Here is a 23964-nt window from a genome sequence, read left to right as displayed (position 1 = left end):
GAGGGTGGTTTCGGAGCAGTCCTTTTCGTACCTGAGCAGCAGCAGCGGCAGCAGCGTCAGCCAGCTACTACGTGCAACGTGCAGCGGGAACGGTGCAATGTCCACAAGATATTCGCCGAGCCGTATCTCAAAGACGTCATCTTGTCTACCCGGGAAATGGCTCTCGCAATCTTTTCTCTGAATGCCATATCCTCGTGGAGTTTTCAGTCGGCCATTCATTGGATATTAAATGAAAACATTGGAGTTACTTTTCTCGTAGAGCGGTCTAAAGCTTGTACTGCGTACAGTCGAGAACTAGGAAGCTCGTCTCCGCAGATACGTCTAATATTTACTCAGAGATATCACAAAGCAAGAATCTGCGGTCTTCCATAAACCACCGACCCCCTACCCTACCCCCCCCCCCCCCCCCTCCCACAGCGGTATATAAACTGTACTTATTCAGATAGCCTGCGCCGCGTGCTACTTTGCAGCTAAAAAATAAGACCAAAAGTCACTTAACTTTTACCCGCATTCCCCTCTTTTTACCCCATACCATGTCATACGGTTTTCTATATGCGCTATACACTTCCTACGAATAGTGTAACGACGATAACTGGCTTCCACTGGTATTTCAACTAATAATACGAATAATATCACCATTTTTCGGTTCTTCAACGTAATATAAATCCAACTCGGGTAAACGAGAGAAAAAAAGGACCCGCGGTACGGTGTGGTACGCTGAGGAATTTCCTTCGTCGCCATTTTGAACGGAGGTGTTAACAAGGAGAATAATAACAACAATCATAAATAATAACGATAACAACAATCCAGGGCAGCGGGCTCGGTACGAATAATCTTCAAAAAAAAAAAAAAACGAGAGGAACCTCACGCGCATGAAGGATTTCGTCCTGGATAATAAAAGTGTGAAGAAAAAATAAGAAGGAAAAAAATCAGCTCCTTTAGAGGTGCGTTGGTTACGTATACCGTAACGCGAGGGTGACATTCATCAGTCATTTATTCAACCACGTTTTTTTTGGGGGGATTTTATAATTAAATCGATATATTCCGAGCGGATTACTATACGTCGATGCGATCGTGACATTCATTATGATTTCATTAAAATTTTTCTCATCGAAGAAACTGGGCATTTTTTTTTTTTTTTTTTTTTTATTCATTTCCTTTCGTTTTCTGTTTTGAATAATATTATATGTAATCGATTACATTATTCCTCGGTGTTGCATAATTGGCGGACTCCCGGAAGCGGAGGGTTCGGTGAATTTCGCCTTGTACACCACACGGATGAAATATGTATATAAAGTAGATAATTATATACCGAGCTTCGTTTCTACCTGAAGAGAATAGTTGCGGGCTAATGAACTAGGCTCCAGTGTTCAGAATCAGGCCTATACCTATATACCGTCATATCATGGACCCCGTAACTTTATGGCTCCATCGTCATCGTCGTCGTCGTCATCGTCATCATCATCATCATCGTCGTCATCATCATCATCATGATCACCGGAGTAACGAGGATATCCTAAGGGTTGAAGGTAGAAACTGGGAGTACGTACGAAACGTACGCCCTAGTATACGTAGGTATGGGTATACATAGGTAGGTACATATATACATAGTTGCAGTTCATGCTGCGATGCACTGTGCGCAACGTTCTATGCGATCGGGGTACGAAACTGGCTACCGGCTGATTAGATCTACCAGTCACTCTCTACGGCGGCTTCGATTCTGACAGCCCGGTATACGTATATATATATATATATATCTACACGTGCATGCGTCTGACTACTACTCCTTTTCATTATGGCTGATTATCGAGAATGAGTTTCGATATTGAATTATGATAATAGATCATTAGGGTTCACCCGCGTCGCTTATTGTTTAACCAGCCTTCGACCGTATGTGCCCCGAGATGGCTGTAAGAACCGGATATAATCGATAATTTCTATCTGCCGGAGGAACCAATTTTTCCCCACTCCCTAATTTTCATCTTTTCAGAGAACTTTCGATCAGAGTTCAATTCGTTCCCTACCGCCTGTATTAATTTCTTCGTTAGCAACGGTATATCGGCCGATACGAACCGTAGCGTTAAAAAAATCCATCGCGACGACGTCGTATGACGTAGATAGGTGAAATGTGAATCTGGTGTCCGTCACTTGTCATAGGCTATATTTGTGATTGCTTTAAAGTCGATTGAACTCTCGTTTGACTCATGTAAACGCGCGTTGATCAAAAAGCGTTGGAAACGTACGGGGCCCCGTACCGCGGGACACGAGGGTCAAACTAGAGTATATCACACGCGTATCTGGCCGCGTGGAATTTAATTTCACTTCGACGTTCACCTGCTGCTGCTGCTGCTGGTCTAGGTGTGTTATTTATTAATTAAAACGCTATCGAAAATATACCAACGGCGGCACCGAGTCGCCTCTGTTGTATATATCGCATCGTTCGCGCCGGGGGCGATCTCTGTCTATTTATACGTACGTACGTATATACATACACATATCTGTAGATGTCCGAATATGTGATTACCTATATTACCACCTGTCAAACGTAGCCGATATTATTTGAATATCGTGTGTGTACCGCGGATACCAACATCGCCGCGTACGTACCTACGAAATGCGGTGTATAATATACCCGCGCTCCAAACTGTTTAAAAAATCTCTCTACATTGCGCTAAAGGCAAACATAACGTGGATATATTTACGTTCAATTTTCGAACGATGCCCGACGGCACTCGAACAAATTTAATTAAAATTTTATGAATTCCAAAAATTATTCTATCCGCGAGTGTTTTTAAATCGCTCAAAAATATTCTGGACCTTTTTGCCGTTCGTATCTCGATCCGGCGAATTGATACGAGTCTGATTCAACCGAGTGTGAATTCCGAACAGGCTTTTTTAGACTTTTGCTTTTTTTCAGCCGCTTCGGAGGAGTTGCCGTTGGAGGATTCCGAGCAACAGGACGTTCCGGAGGATCTGCCCAGATTTTCATCGGCCGAACAGTCGACGATAAAACGATCCCCTAGGCTACGCATCCCGCGTTCTACGACCTCTTGAATCAAGGCAGAGGAGCGACTGTGCTGATTTTTTATTTCCGAGATATCGTGGGCTAGTCGAGCCATCTGTTATATCGATAAAAAAAATAACCGATTAATAAAATTGTACGAATAGTGAAAATCGTCAGAATTCATCAATCACCTGAATTTTTAGCTGCTCTATCCGATTGCGTTGCGAAATTTTATCCGAGGTAGATTTCTTAGCGGCGTGATCTTCTTTGAGGGATTTTGGCTTCGCAGTTTTTGGATTCTCGGTGAAACCGCAGCAGACTTCTTCCGGATCGAGTCGACTCATCTTAGATTTTTACAAATTTTTCATACCTTTTGTCGAATACACGAGATTTTTTTTCATTCATTGCCGAAAGGGTTGTCGAAATTTCGATGTGGTGCGAATACAGATCGCAGACGTGCGATTTTCGATCGACATTTTGCAAATTTCAAGTCGATGGAAAAGCTCACCGATTTCAACATAGACCACGATCGGAATAATTTTTTCTCTCTCTATTTTCAAGTTCCGCGTGGCGATCGGGAGCTATCATTTTTCGCGTTCTTTTTCCTACCGGAGGTCCCCTGAACTTTGTTAACATTTTTTCCCGTACGGGATTGTTTTTTCACCGACACAGCGGCCGCGGGGTTATTTTGCCCGGCAGCCACGGGGCTGAGGGACTCGTCGATCTCGGACGAAGATATCGACGGTATGTTAGGGTCATCCCGTTCCACGGCCACTGGATGTTTAAGCGACTTTATCGGCACCGTTTGTACGCGAGGATTTCCACGAAGTGAAACCCGTTGAAATTTCGCGTCGCGCTCCGCACGTTCACCCTGAATAATTTCGCTTCGCTCCTCGAGTCGCGCGATTTCCGCAAGAAGTTCCTCCATTCTGGCCTCCTCGTAGGCCACCACGCTGCAACTGCCTCCAGATTTTTCGCTCTCGTCCGCGACATCTTTGCCCGACATTGATTCCGTTATAAGTACTTGAAGAATTTTTACCCCCCTGTCTAGGCGTTTTTGTTTCCGATTCAGGTTTTTTTCATTCATTCGTTTTATTTATTTATTTATTTTTTTTTCTCTTTTTTCACGGGCATGTTATTTTGACTAGCAACGTAGAACTCTACCGTAACCGGGTAACGGAAACAGATGTTGGAATCCATTAGGGTGTTTCGAAGAGTAGCAGCCTTTTATTTTGATATCATTGTTATTTGAAATACTCGAGTTCTTTTTCCGTTTCGTGGGGCTCCCGTCGTCCCGAGGATCCTGTAAATTCCCGGTCTACCTATACGTTTTCTTCTAAAAATTCGCAGCGCCAGGGTAGCGAAAAAAAAAAAAAAAAAAAAACGGTAAAAGAAAAACAGAACGGGAATACTTTTATTTTTTATCGCGGGTGGGCGGGTTACGGGTAAAAGTTTAAGAGGACAAGTGAGCGTCGTGGTATAGTGTGGCGAGTAACCGGCGTAAGACGTCCAACGTTTTTCCTTGCAGAAACATTAAGCTTTATGGAGTTTCACGGTGCGCTTAGAGTAAAGTAATATTTTAATGTGCAGGTCCCCCCCGTAACGTCGTTAAACGAACTCTTCTTTGCCGAAGAGAAAGCAAAGCCTTCGCTCTAAGGAGAAGGTGACATGGAAATAGGGAATAAAAAAAAATACACAAACCTTACGCAAAGAAGCGCCTGCTACTTTTTCTCATGCGTCGTTATCTTCGCGGAGTTTTTTTTTTTTTTCTTTTTTTTTCATCAAATTTGCGCGTAGACGCAATTATCGTTACCCTTTTTTTTTTTATCTCCGCCTTTTTAATTCATCGAATCTTTGGACTTTCAGGTAAATACGGGAAAACGAATTTGAAAGCCAAGTCGACCTCTCTAGAAAATTGATCGAGTTATCGCCAATTTATGGACCCAAAAAGTGAAAAATTAAGGATATCACGATGTGAAAAAATCGTAACTTACTTTACTCAGGTCAAAAATCCTTGGAGAAGTGCCATGCAATCGATTTTAAAAATCAAACTCGTTTTTTCATTCGGGTCTAATTGAAAAGAAGTGAGGACCGAAAACTATTCGATCGAATAAGATATCGGTATCAGAGTCGATCGCGCGGCGCTGGTTAGAGCGCCGATGAAGTATTTATCGGACGGTTTCAAAGGTATTCAAATCTATGAGACGATGACGCTGAGAAGTTATGTGGTAAATTACTGTTATTATTCTCGTTTAATTTAACAGCAAGTGCAGGTTCGAGACTACCATGAGACATTAAGTTGAAGATGAGAAATCTCTGACATCTAATTTCAAACTTTGTTTACATTAATTCTCATATTATACCCGTGGAGTCACGAAGCCGAGAGCAGGTATAGGTATGTATATACATACATCATACGCGTATGTTCCGGGCAGCGTAATATAAAGTTGATTACGTTCTCACTAAAATTAAGCAGTGTGCCGTAGAGTTAACGAGCTATCGTTTAATTAATAATTCGGAAGTTGTACGACGAAAAGAAGAGGAGAAAAAAAAAAAAGAAGTTGGAACTCATCGTTTACACGGAATTCCCCGTAGCTGCTTCGACGAACCCTCGTTTCCGTGAAAACTAGTTCCCTTAGTCGCTGATTAGTTATCTAACCCCGATGCTTAATTAGAAATAAAGCGAAACGGGTCTACCGAGCCCAGTCCATTGTACGGCTCGTGGGGGGGGGGGGGCGAGTGAGGGGGATCTCGGAGATCTTGACGTGTTCAGTGATCTTTGAGACTTGTAAGAGCTCCGCGTAGATACACGCCCTGGTCTCGAGTTTCACGAAGGCTTTTTGTACGCGGAAGGGCGAATGTCCCGACTTCTCCCGTTCCACGCGTTGTTCCCGCACCTCGAAACACGTGTAACTTCCAATTGGCCGAGCACAGCTGAGTAGCAGTCGGCTGGTCAAAGATTCCCGTCGGGGTTCCTTAATTAGGTTAAGCAAATTGTAGGGTTCGGCGGGATCGTCATTTCGGCGTCAAACTGTAATAAAAAGTAAGTGTGTCGCGCGAACCGTATAGTATAAACTCGATACGACCGGCGCCGACCGCGAACCCTCGACCATCGACGAGCAAATAAATGAGCAAATATACCCGACTGATTTAGTCCCGCGAGACTTCCTCGGCGTATACGTAGGTATAACGTACGCCTCCGTATAAATAAAATTCTTAGACCGCGAGAAGCCGCGGCGGGAATATTCGCTCAGCAACGTGGAGAAAAAAAAGACATCGCGCGATCAACGAAAACTCAAATGAGATTCAATTATAAAATAAGCGTATACGGACGTTGTGAATAATAATTTCAGAATGTTTTCGGCGATACGTCCAATTGAAAAAATGAATAAATCCCGCAGCGTGTGCATTATATAACGTGCATCCCGCGTACGCGCGATCGTTGACGCGTCATTCTAATTGGAAGGGAATAATTAATTTATGGTTACACGCGCAATTAATGACGCGGGCATAGGTATAATATTCACCATTTATGCGTTTAATAATTATTATCCTATAATACCGGGCGCCGCGCAGGGGCTGTCGGATACGGTGTATTTAATGTTGCGTTTTTAATTAGAACGTGTTGTGAGAATTTCTTTTTCTCTCCCTCCCTCCCTCCCTCCCTCCCTCCCTCTCTCTCTCTCTCTTCCTTTTTTCGGTTCGTATATTTTTCGACACTTGAGTCTAGCTTTATTTCACTGACGGACCGACGACGGACTCTGACGGTCGACGACGCCACTTGCGTTGCGGCTGCAGCACTCATCCACTTGGCGACATAGCAACCTACGTACCTACCTACCCACCTACCCCGCGTATTCGTACGCGAAGCCGGCGGTGCACCGCACGTTCCCGAGGCTCCTACCTACCTACCTCTTATTCGAATGCTGCGAACTCCCGGAGCTCTACGCGTCCCGTGGGATTTTATGCTTTTCCATAAGTATATAAATCACCTACCCATACGGTACACACCTGTACAAACTTACGTTCGAATACACGAGTATCGCGTACCCGCCGCGCACACCTACCACCCGCGATCCTCGGTGCAACGTCACCCCCGTTAACGTTGCGAACCCCGCGTGGAAAAAAAAAGGACGCGGTACCCCATTCCCACGTGCGCTTGATACTCCGAGGTGAACCCCGTGTGCTTCCTCGCTCGTCGTATCAACGGCGTCGGAAGCAGCCACGAGTCAGGGTCGTCGATCGAGGATTCGCGGCACGTAAAATACTTCGAGTAAAATTGATGGCGTGAGGGTGAAAATTTGTTCATGTTTTTTTTTTAATGGGCGAATTTTTGGGCGAGAAACAAATTCCGTATCCAAATCCCTGCGCGCTGCTGTTTCTCCGTGTTTTTTTTTTTTTTATTTCGAAGAGAAACGCGAATGTCTTTTTCGTTTTTTGCCCTCGGTTTCTACTCCGTATAGGGTAAAGGAACAAGGGCTGCGCGACGGTGGCCGTTTCTTACTGTTTGTTCTTCAGCGGGTGTTCGGAGACAATCGGGAGATTGATCGTCGCTCCGAGAGGCGGCGTATAAGTGTTGTAACACTCTGTAGGGCTTTGAGTAACGTATTTACGAGTTGTATTTACAGATGTGTCGCCTCGTTCCGTAATCCCTATAAACACGGTACGACGACACACGGTGGTACGGTGGTAAGGGATGAGCGGCTGCGGAAAACGGGCGAGAGAAATCTTCTAGGAAAAGCGGGAGACACGACTCTCCAATCCCTCTAAACCACGAAAACAAACCCACTTCGGGAGTGGAGCACCGGGTTCTGCACACGAAAATTACACAGGGCTATATGCCTGAGCCGCTGCGCCGTATAACCGCGATCGTGAATAGCGAGGGACCTAAATAATTGAAACCCCGTAGTCTACTTCCCGTATGGATCGGAGAAAAAAAGACATCGCGTGTATTCGTCTGTTTTATTAGTTCACGTCCGCGGTTCGTTGCGGAGGGAGTTGAATTCCGATTTAATTAAGCTACGACGTTCTCCCTGAGAGGGATGTGAAATTTTTTCGTTTTTCCTTCTTCCGAGAATGCGGGAGTAGGTGGATAGAGAGGTATTATGTTATACCGAGTTTAGTTGCGGGGATGTATTATAGTCGGTGGTTTTTTTTCCCCAGATATCGTTTACAGTAGGGTCGAACTTACGAGTACAAAGGTCGTGTGCAGTTGTTAGAAACGGAATCACTCGAGACGACTTGCCACGAAACTCCGTTGCGAGGTGCAAAAGGGTTCTTGGTACGAGTTAGATATGTAGACGTACTACCTTTCTACCTTGAAAAAACTTGGAGCGTTTTACTTCTCCTCATTTTAACAACTCGCGTTTCTGCCTCAGGACTCCGCACGAATCGTAATGAAAAAATAGAAAGAAAAAAAAAAGAAAATCAACGACGACGATCGAAACTAGAAATAACGAAATGTTGACTTAATTTTTTTTGAAACTTTTCGTTTTTTCTCATCGCGTACGAGGCAGGAATTTTTCCAACAAAATGTAAGTTCAAAAAGCACTGAAATGTCGAACGAACAAAAAGACAGTGTTCTCATTCCGCACAAAGTATCCGACCAAGAGGGTTCGTTTTTCCGTTTCCTACGTTGTGGAAGGAAAGAAAAGAGAAGAAAAAAAATTGAGCGTCATGCAACCCGGAGAAATCATAGTTTGCATCTGCTTCGTCAATCTCTGGCAAAGATTCGAGTTCGTGTCGCATGTGCGGTATCGCATTGGTGCGTAAAACAATGATTTCTGAGCTATGCTAGATACTACCTATGTCGGTGTTCGAATAAACACGTACGTACATACGTATGGAAACGTCCCAGATGTACTTTATACGTGTTGGTCGCCAACTATTCTTCGGAAAACCGTTATTATGCATGTGTAATTTTTTTCTAGTTCATTTTTTGTTTCGCTTATTTTCCCCCCGTTCTTCCGCGAGTTACGTACGACAAGCTACAAATAAAGCTTATGCGGATATACGAGTGCCCGCGACAGATATATCAGCTATGACATAGTTTTACGGGGGTGAAATAACCTATGAGAAAATAATATAATCGATGGAGTGCAAAGGGTGGAGGACGCCGGCGTTGGCTCGGGGGATGAAAATGAGAGAGAATTTCCTCATCTTCTTCGCAGTGGCTTTACCAACATCACACCCACACCAGGTTGCGCGCTACTCTTTTGTTTTCTGCTCCGAAAGCTCATACCTTCCGAGACTTCTTCTTTCCAGAATTGAGGTGGATGGAATCTCCCTTGTTGCTACTGTTGCCGGTTACTCCCACTGTTACTGCACTGTTAGTGGTACGTACGTACGTATTACACGTATTACGTATAATACATAGTCGAGAGGTTCCGGTGAATTAGTGAAATGACTCCGTCACACCCACGTCTCTTCCCATTTGGTTTTTCTTTTTTGTTTTTGTTTTTTTTTTCTCTCGTTATTTTCCAATCTCCTCCGTCTCACGGTCCGCCCGACGACTGCCTATATCTTATCGTTACTCGTTCAAATTTTATTCCGGACGGTATCATCTCCGACGCATTTAGAATATTACTCCCGATGTCTCCCGATGTTGCCTGTGCTTATGCAGGTATACAGCTACCTGTTCATTTATTTATTTATTTATGAATTTGTGTGTAACATGTAGTGTAAACCTACAAGGCGTACGGACGTACGGAGTTATAGGTATACATATGTATATGAAACGCGTACGGTATTCGCTCCGCAAATTAATTCCTTTGCGGGTAAAATAACGCCGCCAACGGAAATACCTGAGGGCATATAGGAGTCGAGTGAAATGCCGGCTGTTTCAGGCTTAAAGTCAGCTTTCCTCGACTAACGTACACGTTGTACAGGTATGCGTGTAATATATATAATATCGTATACGAACGTGTATCACGTGTACTATACACATACCGCGGCGTTACCCCGCCTCGAAAATGCTCCCGCTTTAACCCTTTGACTGCAGTAAAGTTCACCTAACGTCGTCGTATCGAGTATATATACCCACATGTGCCCTGAGGATTTTATCAACAAGTGCCTTCGAACATGTTCGGCAACTTTTTTGTTCCTTCGCAATCTTAGACTCCTGAAATGTAATTAATGGCGATCTTTAACCCGCGCCACGTGAATTTATCGATCGCTAAGCCTGACTTGAGGTCTCCGCACGGATATCGGTGGGCGAGACTTGAAACGTGAAGATTCAACAAGTTTAACGATATAAACTGCCGCCTCGGCAGCTGAGCGGATTTCGCAACAGGCGAGGACACCGAGAAGTGTGCGACACTTCACCCCGGCTCCTATACTATGTATATCGTCGCCGCTGCGGCACCACGAAGCAGATTTTATATGCAAGGTACATACATCCACTCGGCGGCGGAAACGGAAGATAGTGTCAATATGTGCGGATAACGAAAAGAAAAACCATTCGCTCGATTCCCTCCGAAATATAATAATCACAAATTCAGCTTTGGCTTATAAAATAACGCGAAGAAGAATAAGAATTGTTGAAAAAAAATTAAAAAATAAATAAAAAAACTTAATTGCATTATTCATATTACAAGATGTATACACGACGCGTATATATACGTATACTCATACCTTCCGGAACATTGGAATTTTTAATTTCTTCTCGGCAAACAGCGAAGCGCACGAGTTTCAAACTATTTTTACCTTCTCCGCGAGAGGTAGAATCCAGGTGGAATACATCTTAGCTTCACATCTATCGATTCGCGAGGGAAAAGTTGGCGGAAAGTATAAGTTCGGATGATCTGGGGGCGGATACAAAATTACGGAGGTTCGATATCTTATATACCCGTTATATGCGACACGTCGCGGATCGTTCTATCCTTTCTCATCGCTTTAATTTCACCTACTGAAAATTCAAGGAGCTAAAGTCTCGGAGAAGTAGGATGAGATGGCGAAGCAGAGAGTCTTGAAGCTTCTTTCATTCACCTTTCCCTCAGGATACGAAGGGGAAACGAACACCGTTCGTCGACCGTGAATACGAGTCTTACCTTTGTTCGGTTAACACACAGCAGCAGCAGCAGCAGCAGCAGCAACTATGAGGGAGCGAAAAGATTCGTTCCTTTTATCAGGGTCAGCCGTTCGTCCGACCATAAATTCGAGGGTGTCCCGAGTCCTCCACGAGTAGTCGGGCGAGCTACCTTGAAAGAAGAATCACGGCGTCACTATAGGGTATTTCGGTTGCAATTACAAAAAATATAATCTCAGCTTAGGTAAATTTAAAGTCGGGCGTTTTTTTCATTCGGAATTCACGATTCAAATCGAGCCGTCGCTAGATTGCGTGTCCTCGAAGATGTTCCGAGGGAATATTCATGCATGAATATTGGAATTTTTGGACGGGATCAATGACCGCGATCGGTAGCGTCTGGGGTAGGTATAAAAGGGTCACGGGGGCACGAAATTCATTCATCTGTGAAATAAGCCACTTTCCGCGGTTGCGGCGAGAAGGAGATGAAGAAGAAGAGGAAGCGGAAGTCAGAAAAAAAGTCGAAAGAAGGAAACAGCCCCACGACCCCAATTATCCATCGGCAGATGAAGAAAATGTTCGCAAAAACAAAAGTTTTCGTCGTATAAAAATACACTTGTCGCCGAAAAAACGATCGTTCAATAGTGAAAAAGCTCGAAAAAAAATCACCCGTACGACGAACACCAAAATTACGAGTACGGAAAACCACATGACATCAGCGGTGAGACATATCGGTTAATTCCAGTGAACGATCTTCGACGAAGCGACTCTTTGATCTCCCCTTCGCCCCCGTTGATTTGAGGTCGGAGCTATATATCCTCGACTCACTTTACAAAAATCGAACGGACAATTATACGCCATTTTGTGGAAAACGGTTTAATCGGTTCTACGCGGCAGAAAGCCTTGGGGAGTCACCGTTTTATTATACCTACGCGAAACGGGTCAAGCTTTCCGCCCCAGGAAAATATTTCGAGACGGCGAACTCTCCGCCTCTGAATTTGAGAATTTTTTTTTCAACCCTGTTCTTAGGAAAAATCAACCAGGAGTTTTTTGTACTTTGTCAAAAATTACCGAGATCATTTACTCGTTCGCTGGATATAATGAGTACAAAAATTTACAACGCATGTGCTGCAGCGCAACGCGAAGAACGGTGTTCCACGCGCGGATGGGGGACGAATCCAACGGCCCGTGAAACGTTAAAAAATATACCTATGTATTCTTCCCATAAAGTGCAAGCTTGAGAAACCGCAGGAATTACGAACGTGCCGCAGAAGCTGGAGAGAAAGAAATAGCGCGAAGGATAACGAATTAAATAAAGAAAGAACGTTACGCAGGAGTAAGAAAATAACGAAGAAACGACTACCGACGTTTTACTTTCCAGTACGGAGGGCAACGGCAGCGGCACAGCTTACTCAAATATTTATGTTATTAATACACCAAAAGCAATAAGTACGAGTATAAGGTTACCCGCACGCTCTTTGAAGCTGCCGATGTTTCTTCCCTTATTATTATTACTGGTATACTCCACCTCAGCTGTACGGCGCCAGAAACAGTCCGCCTGCAAACGAACATCGTTTCACGTAATATTTCAAGATTTTTGCTTAACTTATATCCTCTTCTCGGTATTCCACAACTTTATTTGCCAGCGCAGGGGTGTTAACACCTCGAGCAAAATAAATAACAATCAGATCGGATATCCTGCATGGAGAAAAACTTGGCTTCATTAAATTCGGATTCCGGCTATTAGTCAAAAATATTGTACGTCCTAATCCCGCAGGTTCTCGATATTCACGTCTGGAAAGCTCTGGGACGAAAATCGACGAAAAAAAATGAAGACAAGTGAGACTAATAAAATATCAAAGACGCATTCTGAGACGACAAAAAAATGTGAGAAAAACTTCTGCCCGTATATCTCGTATATTTGTAAGGGATATACTGGAATATAATATCTTTTCGAATCTGAGCCGCTGCTGTGTTGTAACACTTCTCTACGTGGTATAAAAAGATTTGAATTATGGGTATAATACATCTAGGTCGTGACCTAGACAACGAGAGAGAGCTATGGGACAGGGTATGGATAAAAATCGGGGTGTTCTCATGAGGAGAAAAAAAAAAGGAACTTATCTGAGAAAAAACCCACCGAGTATAGCAATAACCATGCCGCAGGCAAGCGGGGGGGGTTTATTTCAAGCTACATGGCACTTTCTAAATTATCCCAAGACTCGAAACTAAAAGTTCCTACTCCGGGGGGAATTGGTTCATGCTCGTGGTTTTAGTCCGCAGCATCTGCGGGAAGTCAATTTTAATGAGGTATGCGCGCCTATTGCCCCGTGACCGCTAAATGGTAGCAGCTGTTCATTTGTCCTCAATTTGTCAAATTCAGGGATGAACCGCACTTTTTCAAAACTCGATGACAAAAAAGCAAAAATAAATAAATAGAAAAAGAATTTCGAAGAATCTCACAACTCGACACGAATCAATTGATCGCTGTATACGATGTTTTAAGGGAGGCTGATGGACGAAAATCTTTCACGCCTCTTTTTGGTCTTATCCCCACCGTACAGCAAACTTTCGTTCTTTGAAATGTGATTTTATTTTCACCTTCTGCAACAGTAAATACATCTTTGGACGAACTTCATTATGAGAATGAGTAATATCTCGCCACCTCATAAATCCGCCGGAGGATTACGTGATAATAACGAACCGTAAGGCACGTAATTAATCATCCCCTTGTTCGGTTGAGATCGTATCAATTAGTACCTGCGGATCTTTGATGTATCCGTGCAGTTTTGCCCCGGGAGCATACGCGCTGCACCATATACACGAGATAATTACAGGTAAAGATAGCTGTGCGTACATTATTATTCTACATAAATACTTGTGTGTATATTTTTACAAAGTGCGAATAACGCAGGTATAGTGAAAAAAAAAAAAATTCATACCTAGAGCGGTGCCGGTGCATGATCCCCATTGCAAATACATATACATATAGGCATGTATACGTATAAAAATTGCAGCGGCGAATCTCGTTAAAAATGAAAAAATTAATAAAACATATATACGTATAATATACCTATACGTAAATATACAGACGCCTGTAAGACGTCATTAAAATAATAATTGATACGTTTTTGCAAAGTAATTAATGACTCGCGACGAACCTGCAGCAAGGCCTAGCACACATAGAGCGCGGTTGCAGTAGTTAGGTGGGATTTATAGTATAATTACAAGCGTATAATTACAAACGCCCTGTGCGTTTGACTAAACCCGTCGAGATTTTTCCCTCACCCATTTTACTTTTCATTTTTTATCATTTTCCGAGATTTTTTATGTTCTTATTTTTTCTCCGGATACCAAACACATGAAAATATACTATACTTATAAGTATGTCTACATAGGTATATGTATCTGGCCATAAAACATCCGCTTCACTTTCTAACAGTTCTCATCCTACGTATACGTATTTTGTGCAATTACCGCAAGAATCGTTCGCGACTCTTGATTATTATTCATTATCTATACAAAGCAAATGCGTCTGCGACGACACGTGTGAGATATACATGTAACATACAGTTGCTGTTGCAACTCTTTGTTTAATACTTCAACTGTGACACCACTCCTGTAGGTACAGGAGCTCCTCGATTGAAACAATTTTATCCGGCAGACGCCCGCGATTCGCGGGAAGAAATACGACGCCCGTACTATTTTTACTTGTTTTTTTTTAATTTATTTTTGTTCGAATGCAGCTTGCGACGCCTGAGGGAACATGTGTGGGTGATGAGTTACCTTGGGGTAAACGTGTATAGCGCATACATTGAAATGCACTTTTCCTCGCTTCTCATTCATTCGACTTACAATATCGGTTCGTTCCCGGAGTATTCATTTAGACTCGGTTGCGGATTTCAACGAGGCATTCGCTGACTATGTCTTCTTTATAAGGCGATGAAAACTAATGAGCTGCAACGCTGGCTAATTTACGGATCGCTTTTTTTAATTGCCCATCATTTAGGTAGAGAACCTAACGGAGGATATGGAAGCAAAAGTTAGCGCGATACACCCAGTGGGGCTGCAACCAACATTCAAACCCCCTTCGATCGCTAATTCTGATCATTTAATTTGATGTACATACATGTGTAGACAAGCTATATTCATGCTAATAATAATCACACCCTAAAGGCCACAGACCTGGCGGGGTGTATTTAAAAAAAAAATCTAATGAGGGTCTGAAATGCATTGAGAAGAAAAGAATATAAATTTTAGAATTACTTTGGAAGACCTTGTTACGTGCGTAACACACTGAACGCGATTGTAGTAAAGTATTAGGATAGCAGCGTTACTACCCCATGTACCATTACAGCTTCGACAAACAAGAACAATGCAGCTAACGACGTCATTTGTTAGGAAGATATCCCCGTCACGAAACAATTGTTTGGCCAACCGAGCCAAAGTTTCGGAGTTTCTGCTCAATTTGACGTAGTTTCGGGGTCTTGGGTTAACGGTCAAGATCCGTCAACCCCTTAACATGGACCGCGCCCGCAAGGTGAGACAAAATTTATGGCGGAATGCAACCCTGCAAATCACAGAATTCGAAATAATCGCTTACAAACTTGTGGAGTGGTTACATGAATACACAACGACGTTTTTTCCATACTGCAGGCTTTTGAATACGCTGATGTAGAGAGAAAAAACTTCCTAACGAAACATCAGTTCAAAGTTGCGATGACCGCAGTCTTCGGATATTGTCCGGAAAAAGTAGGCATTAGAAGATACAGATAATAACAGATTGGAAAATCGCTAATAATTTCATACTACGACAGACTTATGTGAAGATGATATTCGCCAGAGATACGAACCCCAAGGGTTCAATCACACTAGATGAATTTAAAATGTGCGTCAGAAAGAGTCTTGATGGTAACAATAATGCGGTGGATCCGGAATTCCTTTTTATGCGCCTCGATAAGAATTGTAGGTGAACCGAGCGCGGATGGTGTAAAATTTGATTGCAACTTTCAGAGAATGATGGGTAGATAAACAAAGAGACAAAAATAAAAAAGTATATTCTCTGTAGTTAAAGGCTACCTGGTATTGGAGGACCTTTTGACCGCGGCAAAAGACGTGGATCTGCGAAAATCTACCGCAATTATCGAGAGTGCTTTCAAAGAATTCGATCGTTGCAGGAGAGGATTTATAGGAATGGACGAGTTTATAGCAATGATGCGACATCAAAAGCTGTAAGGCAAAGACAGAGACGGTAGCGCAATGTGTTCTCTTCGTTTTATTTTTTTTATTCATCTTTCGTTTAAAAATATGTATAAATATATATATTTGAAACATGCATGTATGTAATCTCTTTTTTACGAATAACGTGAACTAAAACTAATATGGCTATTCATACAACGTTTAGGAGCTCTTACAGCTCGTTCAGTTCAGATTACTCTAGATACTTAGTCAGAGTATTTGAAGAGATGATGAGGGAACTGCGATTCAATGAATGAATTTTTTTCTATGATCTCATTTCATCCGTCTTCCGTTTCACATATCATAATAAAAACAAACACAATTTTCTTGAATGTATAAAGAGGAACTATCGCAGATTAGAATTCTGTAAGATGATCGAATGACTCAACTTCGGTCATGTTACATTATTCTTGGTCTGAAAATTCTTGGCTAGCTAACTGATAAAAATACGAAGTCTGATCTTGAATCAGTATATCTGGTTCATCAAATTCAAGAACTTCACCGTCACCCATCACTAAAACCCTGTTAGCAATAATTATTAACCATTAATATCTTCAATTATAATTCGCCCACCATCGAGCATGTGAAATTTATAAATCTCCAGCATCTTAACATGTATTTGTACACCTTATTAAATGAAAGTACTCACCTGTCGCAGTGCATAATTGTCCGTATACGATGAGCAATTGTTATTACAGTCGCGCTTCTAAACGAAGACTTTATCGTCGATTGAATATACTTATCAGTTTCTTGATCGACATTAGCAGTTGCTTCGTCGATGCACAAAATCTGTGAAAAAAATCAACCTTCGATCATTAAAGTTATAAGTGTCATTTCTCAAGTAAAAAAAGGGCGCTGCGATGTAAGAAGGGAACGAAGTGACAGCGGCAAAATCACCTTTGCATTATGTAAAATAGCTCTGACTAGGCAGAACAATTGTTTTTGCCCAACACTTAGATTCTTGCCACCTTCATCGACCAGCGCACCAAGTCCACCCATGCGGTAGACCAAAGAGTGGACTTTGCATTTTTCCAATGCTTTGTAAACTTGAGCATCAGGGTACTGATTCCATGGATCGATATTTTCGCGAATCGTACCCAAAAACAAAAATGGATCCTGCGGAATTATTGATAAACGAGACCTGTAAAAATTAACAAAATTAATTACAGCAAATGTTATTTTGAACTGGCATATTCGTTATCTGGATTTAGATTCACAATTATCCTGAAAATAGTGCAAAAAGCGGTCCATTAAATAGTATACTTTACCGCAACGCCTTCAAGCTAAGTTGTTTGGTATTCACATTGTCAATTAGTATTTCCCCTGATTCAATATCGAGCAACCTGAATAACGAAACCAAAATGGAGCTTTTTCCAGCTCCCGTTCGTCCAACTACTCCGATCTTTTCCGCAGGTCTTGTCGAGAAAGAAACTCTGAGTAGTGAAGGTGTTAGATGGTCCCTATAAAAACTTTGCTTTATCTATCTAATTTCACGACATTAATTCAATGATAGCACAATTCTCAATCCAGAAACTCTACTACAGCTCTAACTGGATTACTTTCACTCACCTGTACTTTAGGACGACATCTTTGAATTCAATGACACCTTGGCTAGGCCAGCCGTAAGGTGGGTGAGCACCAGCCGAGGGTTCTGTTGGAGTATTTTCCAAATATTGTTTCACCCTTTCGACTGCAATCATTTCTCTTTCAGTCTCGGTGAAGGCGTTAATAACACCTGACAAGAGGCCAGTCACGGAAAGAGCATAGGCGATCGCCAAACCAACCAGTCCAGGATCAGCAATATCAAACTGATGTTGGAGAACTGCTATCACAGCGACTCCACCCAGAAGGGCTACACCTATGAATTGTAATCTCAATCCTAGCCACTGTGCTGCTGCCATAGACGCGAATTGCGATTTCTGGTTGGCTTCTATGAATAGTTCATTTTCTCTTTTGAAACGAGCCGTTGCTCTGAAGGCCCTGATACTTGTCAAGCCTTGAAGAGTTTCATCGAAATGACTGTACATCGGAGACAAAGTAACACTTGAGAGTCTCTTTAATTCTCGAGAAGTAAGTCTGTTGGGAATGCAAAGATGTATTGCTTTTGATTATTACTGCAATTATTAGCTTTGCCTACCTTAAAAGTCTCCGAAATTACCTGTAATGATTTTGTAGCCCGTGATACATAGGGACAAGAGGTGCCAAGACTAACAATATCCATGGCAAACCATAGATAGTGATGATAATCGAACCCATTAGTCCGAAAAATTGAGCAAGTAAGATATTTGCGATAAACGGCAGCGAATCATCAATTGTGTAAGTATCAGATGAAAATCTATTCAATATTCTTCCAAGAGAATGGATATCAAAGAAGGTACTTCTCGCCTATAATCATCAAATATTTGTTTGAACAGTTTCGACAAACTCTGCAACTAAATAGAATTTTATTTTTTCTGGATTACCTTTAATATCACTTTCAAAAGCTGCCTGTGAATGGCAACCGCAGCTTGAATTCCTCCATATGCGAATAAAAATGCTCTTACGAGCGTGCAAACGGAATTGACAGCAGCAAAAATTCCATAAATTGTCAAATAATAATTGAGACCGCTTGTTTCAGAAATGTCTAAGAAGGCAAAATATTTTCCAACCATTTGATCAGAGTTATTAAGCGGGCTGATGGTAGTATTCATGTGAGTAACCCAGTAGGATATCCATAAGTCTGTAATATTTCTCGAGAGTTGCATTGATAACATCGACAGGAAAATTGATATCGTCAAATAACTGCCGATTGACTTTAAGTAGGATGTATAAACTTTAAACCGTACGGTTCCTCTTTCGAAATGTTCTTCTTCCAGCAGAGAATCCTGGTCGGTTGAATCTGGGTCGTGAATATTTTCGACCAACTCTTTCACAGAAGGTACATCAAGATCAGACTCTAATGACTCTGACGCCAACAAGTAATCCTCCAAGTCTGGTAATATATCACTGGGCTTTCCTTGATTTATGACTTTACCCCCAGACATTTCTACCACTAGATCGGCGTGTATTAAATACCGGGTGTGATGTGTACACAAAATTCTTGTTTTGTCTTTAAGTAGACCAAGTATAACATTTTGGAAAATATAGTTTCCTACTTTTAGATCTAGAGTTGCTAGTATATCATCGAGAAGATAAATATCTTTGTCAGCGTATACGGCTCTAGCTAAAGTTACTCGAGTTTTTTGACCTCCGCTCAACGTATCACCTGATTCACCAACCCCAGTTAAATCGCCTTTTGGCAAGTTGTTCAGGTCATCGGTTAAAGCACAAGCCTTTAAAATGGTCCTGAACAAGTAATAATTATGATGAGTTTTGAGATAATTCTAAGAAAATCCCCTTTCACTCAAATCACTTACTTATATTTGTTGTAGTCATAAGCCTTGCCAAACAAAATATTATCACGAATTGTGCCTCGTTGCAGCCATGGAGTTTGTTTCACATATCCAAAACCTCGGTCCAAGTCACTCACAGCAATAATACCTTCTTCTTTTGTGATTTCAGCTAGAATAGCCTCCAACAACGTAGACTTTCCACTTCCGATTCTTCCCATAATCCCTATTAATTGGCCCTGTACGTTCACGACTCGTTAATATTTTTTTTCTGTGAAACATTTATTATGTATTGTTGATAGTACATTTACCTTTTGCACTGTGATATTAATGTCGCGCAAAGAGAATGACTTGTCATCCTGAAACGTGACAATCTTTCGGCTATCTGAACTAGATGCTGGGCTTACTACGTCGGACATGTCAGTAACAGGAGGCAAGAAGACCTGCTGAGTATTCACCTTAACGAATGCATTTCTCAACATAACATCCGTTCCCACAGGTGGGTCCGTATAATACGAAGACTCATCCAGATCCGGTAGCTGTGAATAAAATTCGTAAACATTATAAAACTCGTATCCAAGAGTAACTTGGAATGATCAATGTTACTTACGTCTAACAACTTTTGAATTCTTTTCACTGAAACCCAAGCCTCAGTAAGGCCATTCAATACCCATGGAAAAGCATTCAGCGGCCCAATCAGCATGTTTAATAATGCCATGCTTGTAAAAACTGTCTTAGCATCCAACTCATTTCCGAGTAAAGTATATGTGGTGAATGTGAGTATAGATATTAGTACAGGTGTTGTAGCCCAAAAGTATACGCATAAGGCATCCAAATATTTTCTGCCCCTTAAGTATTTCACTTCACTCTCTCTATGTTCTACAATAATGGAAGTTTGTTTTTTCTTGCATACCTGAAGAATGTTCATGTGTGTAGGGACACAGTATTATACTTACTCAATATTCTTCCTAGGAAATACTCCTCCCAGACATTGAATTTTATCGTTGTCACACCTCGCAACACTTCGCCCATTAGTCTGACCCTTTGATCTTTGCAATCCATCAACTTTGTACTCAAAGCACCAATTTTATTCGCAATATATTTATTGATGGGAATCAGAATTATAGCAAAAATAGCACCGGCAACAAACGACACTCCTATTTGAACGTATAGAAGATACAATGTCACCACCAGCTACAAACATATGAGTAATTATTGAAAGTCTCCAATTAAGACCATAAATCAGTGAACATTTCAAGCAAATGACTTTACCTGTAGTGGAATACTCCAAAATGAATGGAAGCTTGGACAACTGTTTACTATTCTGTCAGCATCTGTACTCATGAAGTTAACAATTTCACCGAAAGTAAATTCTTGGGTCAATTTGGCATTTGACGAATGCAAAGTTTTTCTGTAAACCAAAGTGACTATTGCAGCTCGAATTTTTAATCCAACAATTGACATCCAAAAGGAGAAATGTGAGTTGCAAAAAGCACCTGAAACAAGATTTTCGATAAACTACATCTATGAGATCCATATGTCAGGGGCAATCGTCAACTATTAACTTGAACAGATCAATCACCTATCAATGTTGTAAAAAAGAGTAACGATGCATACAGATATCCAAGTGCCATTCGTTCAGTTTTATCTTCAATGAACCCAACTAGTCTATTTAACAGCATGGGACCCATGAAGCCAGAACAATCTGCGACAAACTTTAGGATTCCAACGGCGTAAAATTGGACACCAAAGCACTTGTGTAACAGTCTTAGTAAAGAGAAGTTTGTCTCTACAGAAATAATTTCCGTCTCTGGAGTTCGTGCTATCGAAGTTGTAGCTATACTGTCATAGCCTTCCCTTTGTACTACCGTCTAAAATATAAATTCTTGTAATTAAGTTGAGTCCACTAGAGCTTAATGAAAACCAAAATTTCGCGCTATGCTTATACGAATAGAGAAATTCTCGTTTTCAATCTCTTCACCTTCTTATGCAAGTACCCATCAACATCATGGCCAATGCCAGCAGTGCTGACATGTTCCGGAAGGTCATATAAATCATCAGGATGATTCAGCAGACCTTTTACACCTTTCTGCATGAGCGGTGTTACCCAATGAAAGAACAACTTAGAAAGTAACGTTACATCTTCCATAGCAGTTCCGAGGTAACTCGGATCCTGCTCTTCAAGAAAACGTATGTAAGAGGAATTCGGAGTGTTCAGCAAAGCTGTATGCTCTCCTATCTGCAATAAGACTCTTCTTTGAGCTGATTCAGAGTATCGATGTTTGTTTAAGAGTCACAGTCAGTAAATATCACAGAATGGCATAATAGTTGATGAGAGACAGAACTCTCAGAAGTTTAAGAGGGCCAAAATGGAACCATATTGCTTATAACTAAAAGTGAAATTACTGATACATCAAATTTTCCAGATCATAATTAATTATGAGTGATTACTCACCTGTCCATATCCTGCTCCACGCCCAGCCAGGTTATTATTATCATTGCCTGGGATGAGCGTCAATCCATACAGGATTAAAAGTGTAACAGTCGTTATGCTGAATCCAAGCGAGAGATTTGGTAATACGTCGTTCTCAGAGATATGTTTGACATGTGAACGTAGTAGCAATATGGAAACACCAATTAACAAGAAAAGCAGAACACGTATGGAAATTGGACCCCGTGGATTACATCCATTTCCTCGCAGTAGACCGAAAAGAAAACAAAAGTGGACCATCCATGCTATACCTTCGGTACCAGCTACTAAATAATCAATAGGCTTAGCCGCAGTTGCTTTGTCCTCATATTTCGAATTTACATGAATACTTGGCCGTTTTTCAAAGTCAGGAATACTTCTGTGAGCTCGTGTGATACTATCATTGTTTCCAAAAATACCCTCGACAAAAATAGCAGTTTCATTGAAACCGTTCTCAATTTTCTTCACTACATTTTCAGCTTCTACTACAAAATTTCGTGCACTGGATTCGGTTGTAACTTTACTAATTAAGTTGTTCTTATCTAGAATATTGCTATGGCTGTTGTCACTTGAATTCTCAACATGTAACGGAAGAGTCGTTGTATCAGAGAGAATTATATATGCTTTAATTATTGGAAGCAACACTAAGCACGCAGTCAAGCAAAGTCTGACATTGATCGCATAGTAGCTACGATTTCCTCTACATACATTTGCTGTATGCTTCCCACAATAAAAAGATGATATCAGAGCTAACAAGACCAATACTGGGACCTGTGGAGGTAAAAAATAGAAGTGAAAGTTTTCGGAACAAGTTTCTAATCAATTGCACAACTAATGGAATATATAGAGATGCATTTCTCATCGGCATATGGCTATTTTTGCGTGATGTGCACTTTGCTTACAGTACCAAATAAAGAAAATATCTGTGACATATTTTTACCTGCAGGCATAACTGCTGAAAGCATATACCAAGATCGTCTGTATTTGGATTAATTGGTGTAATGCTGCCTTTGTTTCCACATAGTTCAGTCCAGTTCCAATGCCATCGCTCATTGCCATTTTCATCCGTCCATATAAAGTCCATTTTGACCAGCTTATTGTCTGAATAAAAGACATTTACCTTAGGGCTCAGTTCAAGATTTACATCCTGGAAAATATTTGTCTCAAAAGTAACTGCTTTTTGATTGGGAAAAGATACAATCATTGATCGATTCAATTTGAACCATTGTGATATTCCTTTCTTTGATTGTTAAATATTTCACAGGTTGAGAAAATTGCTAGTTTAAAGTGCTCATTAATAATAGCAGTCACACAATATGTGTCTTAGTTGGGAAGCAAAATATCAACGCTAAGGCGCATTGGATTCTCACATTTGAATAGAAAATGAAAAACTACATTTATAAACAAACATGATTGATCATAGGGAAAATTTGCTATTATCTTATGGTAATAAATGAAAAATCTTCAGAATTACAGCGAGTTTGACAAGTAAATGTAACCTCACTCACATGATCACCTTAGTCTGTAAATATAGCAGTTCAACTACAATCTACAAATTACCTCATCAGAATTTATTCGTCATATTTATCTGTCACTTATTGTCGCCTTTGTTTAATAAATCTTTGTTTCTTAAACAAAGAAATAAATAATAAACCGCTTTTTAACAGGTCCACGCCGTCACGAACCATTCAGCCGTGCCGTCAAATTGTGTTACCTACCGTGACGTGGGACATCTCTTGGAGAAGATAAAAAATAGCACAGTTTTGCGGTTGACTTCCAATTTACTATGTGCGCGCGTACATTTGACAGTAGTCAGTTGCTTCGAAATGAAATAATTTTGTTGACCTGACTAACATTTGCA

The 23964-nt window shown here is 41.3% G+C and overlaps 3 protein-coding genes across 5 annotated transcripts; 1 reads left to right on the top strand and 2 right to left on the bottom strand.

Annotated features, from left to right (window-relative positions):
* Positions 1-471: 471 nt before the first annotated feature.
* Positions 472-3486, bottom strand: LOC105691458. The gene is made up of 2 exons (XM_012409930.3): positions 3196-3486; positions 472-3119 (listed from the first exon to the last, which is right to left on the bottom strand). The coding sequence occupies exons 1-2, from the start codon at positions 3346-3348 to the stop codon at positions 2865-2867; spliced, it is 408 nt and encodes a 135-aa protein (XP_012265353.2). The 5' UTR covers positions 3349-3486; the 3' UTR covers positions 472-2864.
* Positions 3487-15549: 12063 nt separating this feature from the next.
* LOC105691415 (caltractin-like) lies at positions 15550-16522 on the top strand. Its single transcript, XM_012409877.2, has 5 exons — positions 15550-15567; positions 15684-15779; positions 15845-15992; positions 16096-16258; positions 16432-16522. The coding sequence occupies exons 1-5, from the start codon at positions 15550-15552 to the stop codon at positions 16520-16522; spliced, it is 516 nt and encodes a 171-aa protein (XP_012265300.2).
* LOC105691496 (ATP-binding cassette sub-family C member 10) lies at positions 16292-23923 on the bottom strand. Of its 3 annotated transcripts, none has more exons than XM_048651237.1 (17): positions 23612-23923; positions 23044-23204; positions 22089-22874; positions 21615-21872; positions 21216-21504; positions 20906-21129; positions 20590-20827; positions 20244-20512; positions 19945-20172; positions 19661-19872; positions 18728-19589; positions 18424-18650; positions 17835-18341; positions 17534-17725; positions 17163-17406; positions 16915-17054; positions 16292-16787 (listed from the first exon to the last, which is right to left on the bottom strand). In XM_048651237.1, the coding sequence occupies exons 2-17, from the start codon at positions 23185-23187 to the stop codon at positions 16670-16672; spliced, it is 4938 nt and encodes a 1645-aa protein (XP_048507194.1). In that variant the 5' UTR covers positions 23188-23204; positions 23612-23923; the 3' UTR covers positions 16292-16669. The 3 variants fall into 3 exon arrangements, with proteins under 3 accessions (XP_048507194.1, XP_012265430.2, XP_012265431.2); XM_012410007.3 differs by having other exon boundaries at positions 23044-23250; positions 23664-23923; XM_012410008.3 differs by having other exon boundaries at positions 23664-23923.
* Positions 23924-23964: the final 41 nt, after the last annotated feature.

This window comes from Athalia rosae, chromosome 2 (genome assembly GCF_917208135.1).
Source record: "Athalia rosae chromosome 2, iyAthRosa1.1, whole genome shotgun sequence".
NCBI classification, from domain to species: Eukaryota; Metazoa; Arthropoda; class Insecta; order Hymenoptera; family Athaliidae; genus Athalia; species Athalia rosae.
The sequence above is the reverse complement of the archived record's forward strand: the minus strand, read 5'-3'. Positions and strand labels throughout refer to the sequence as shown.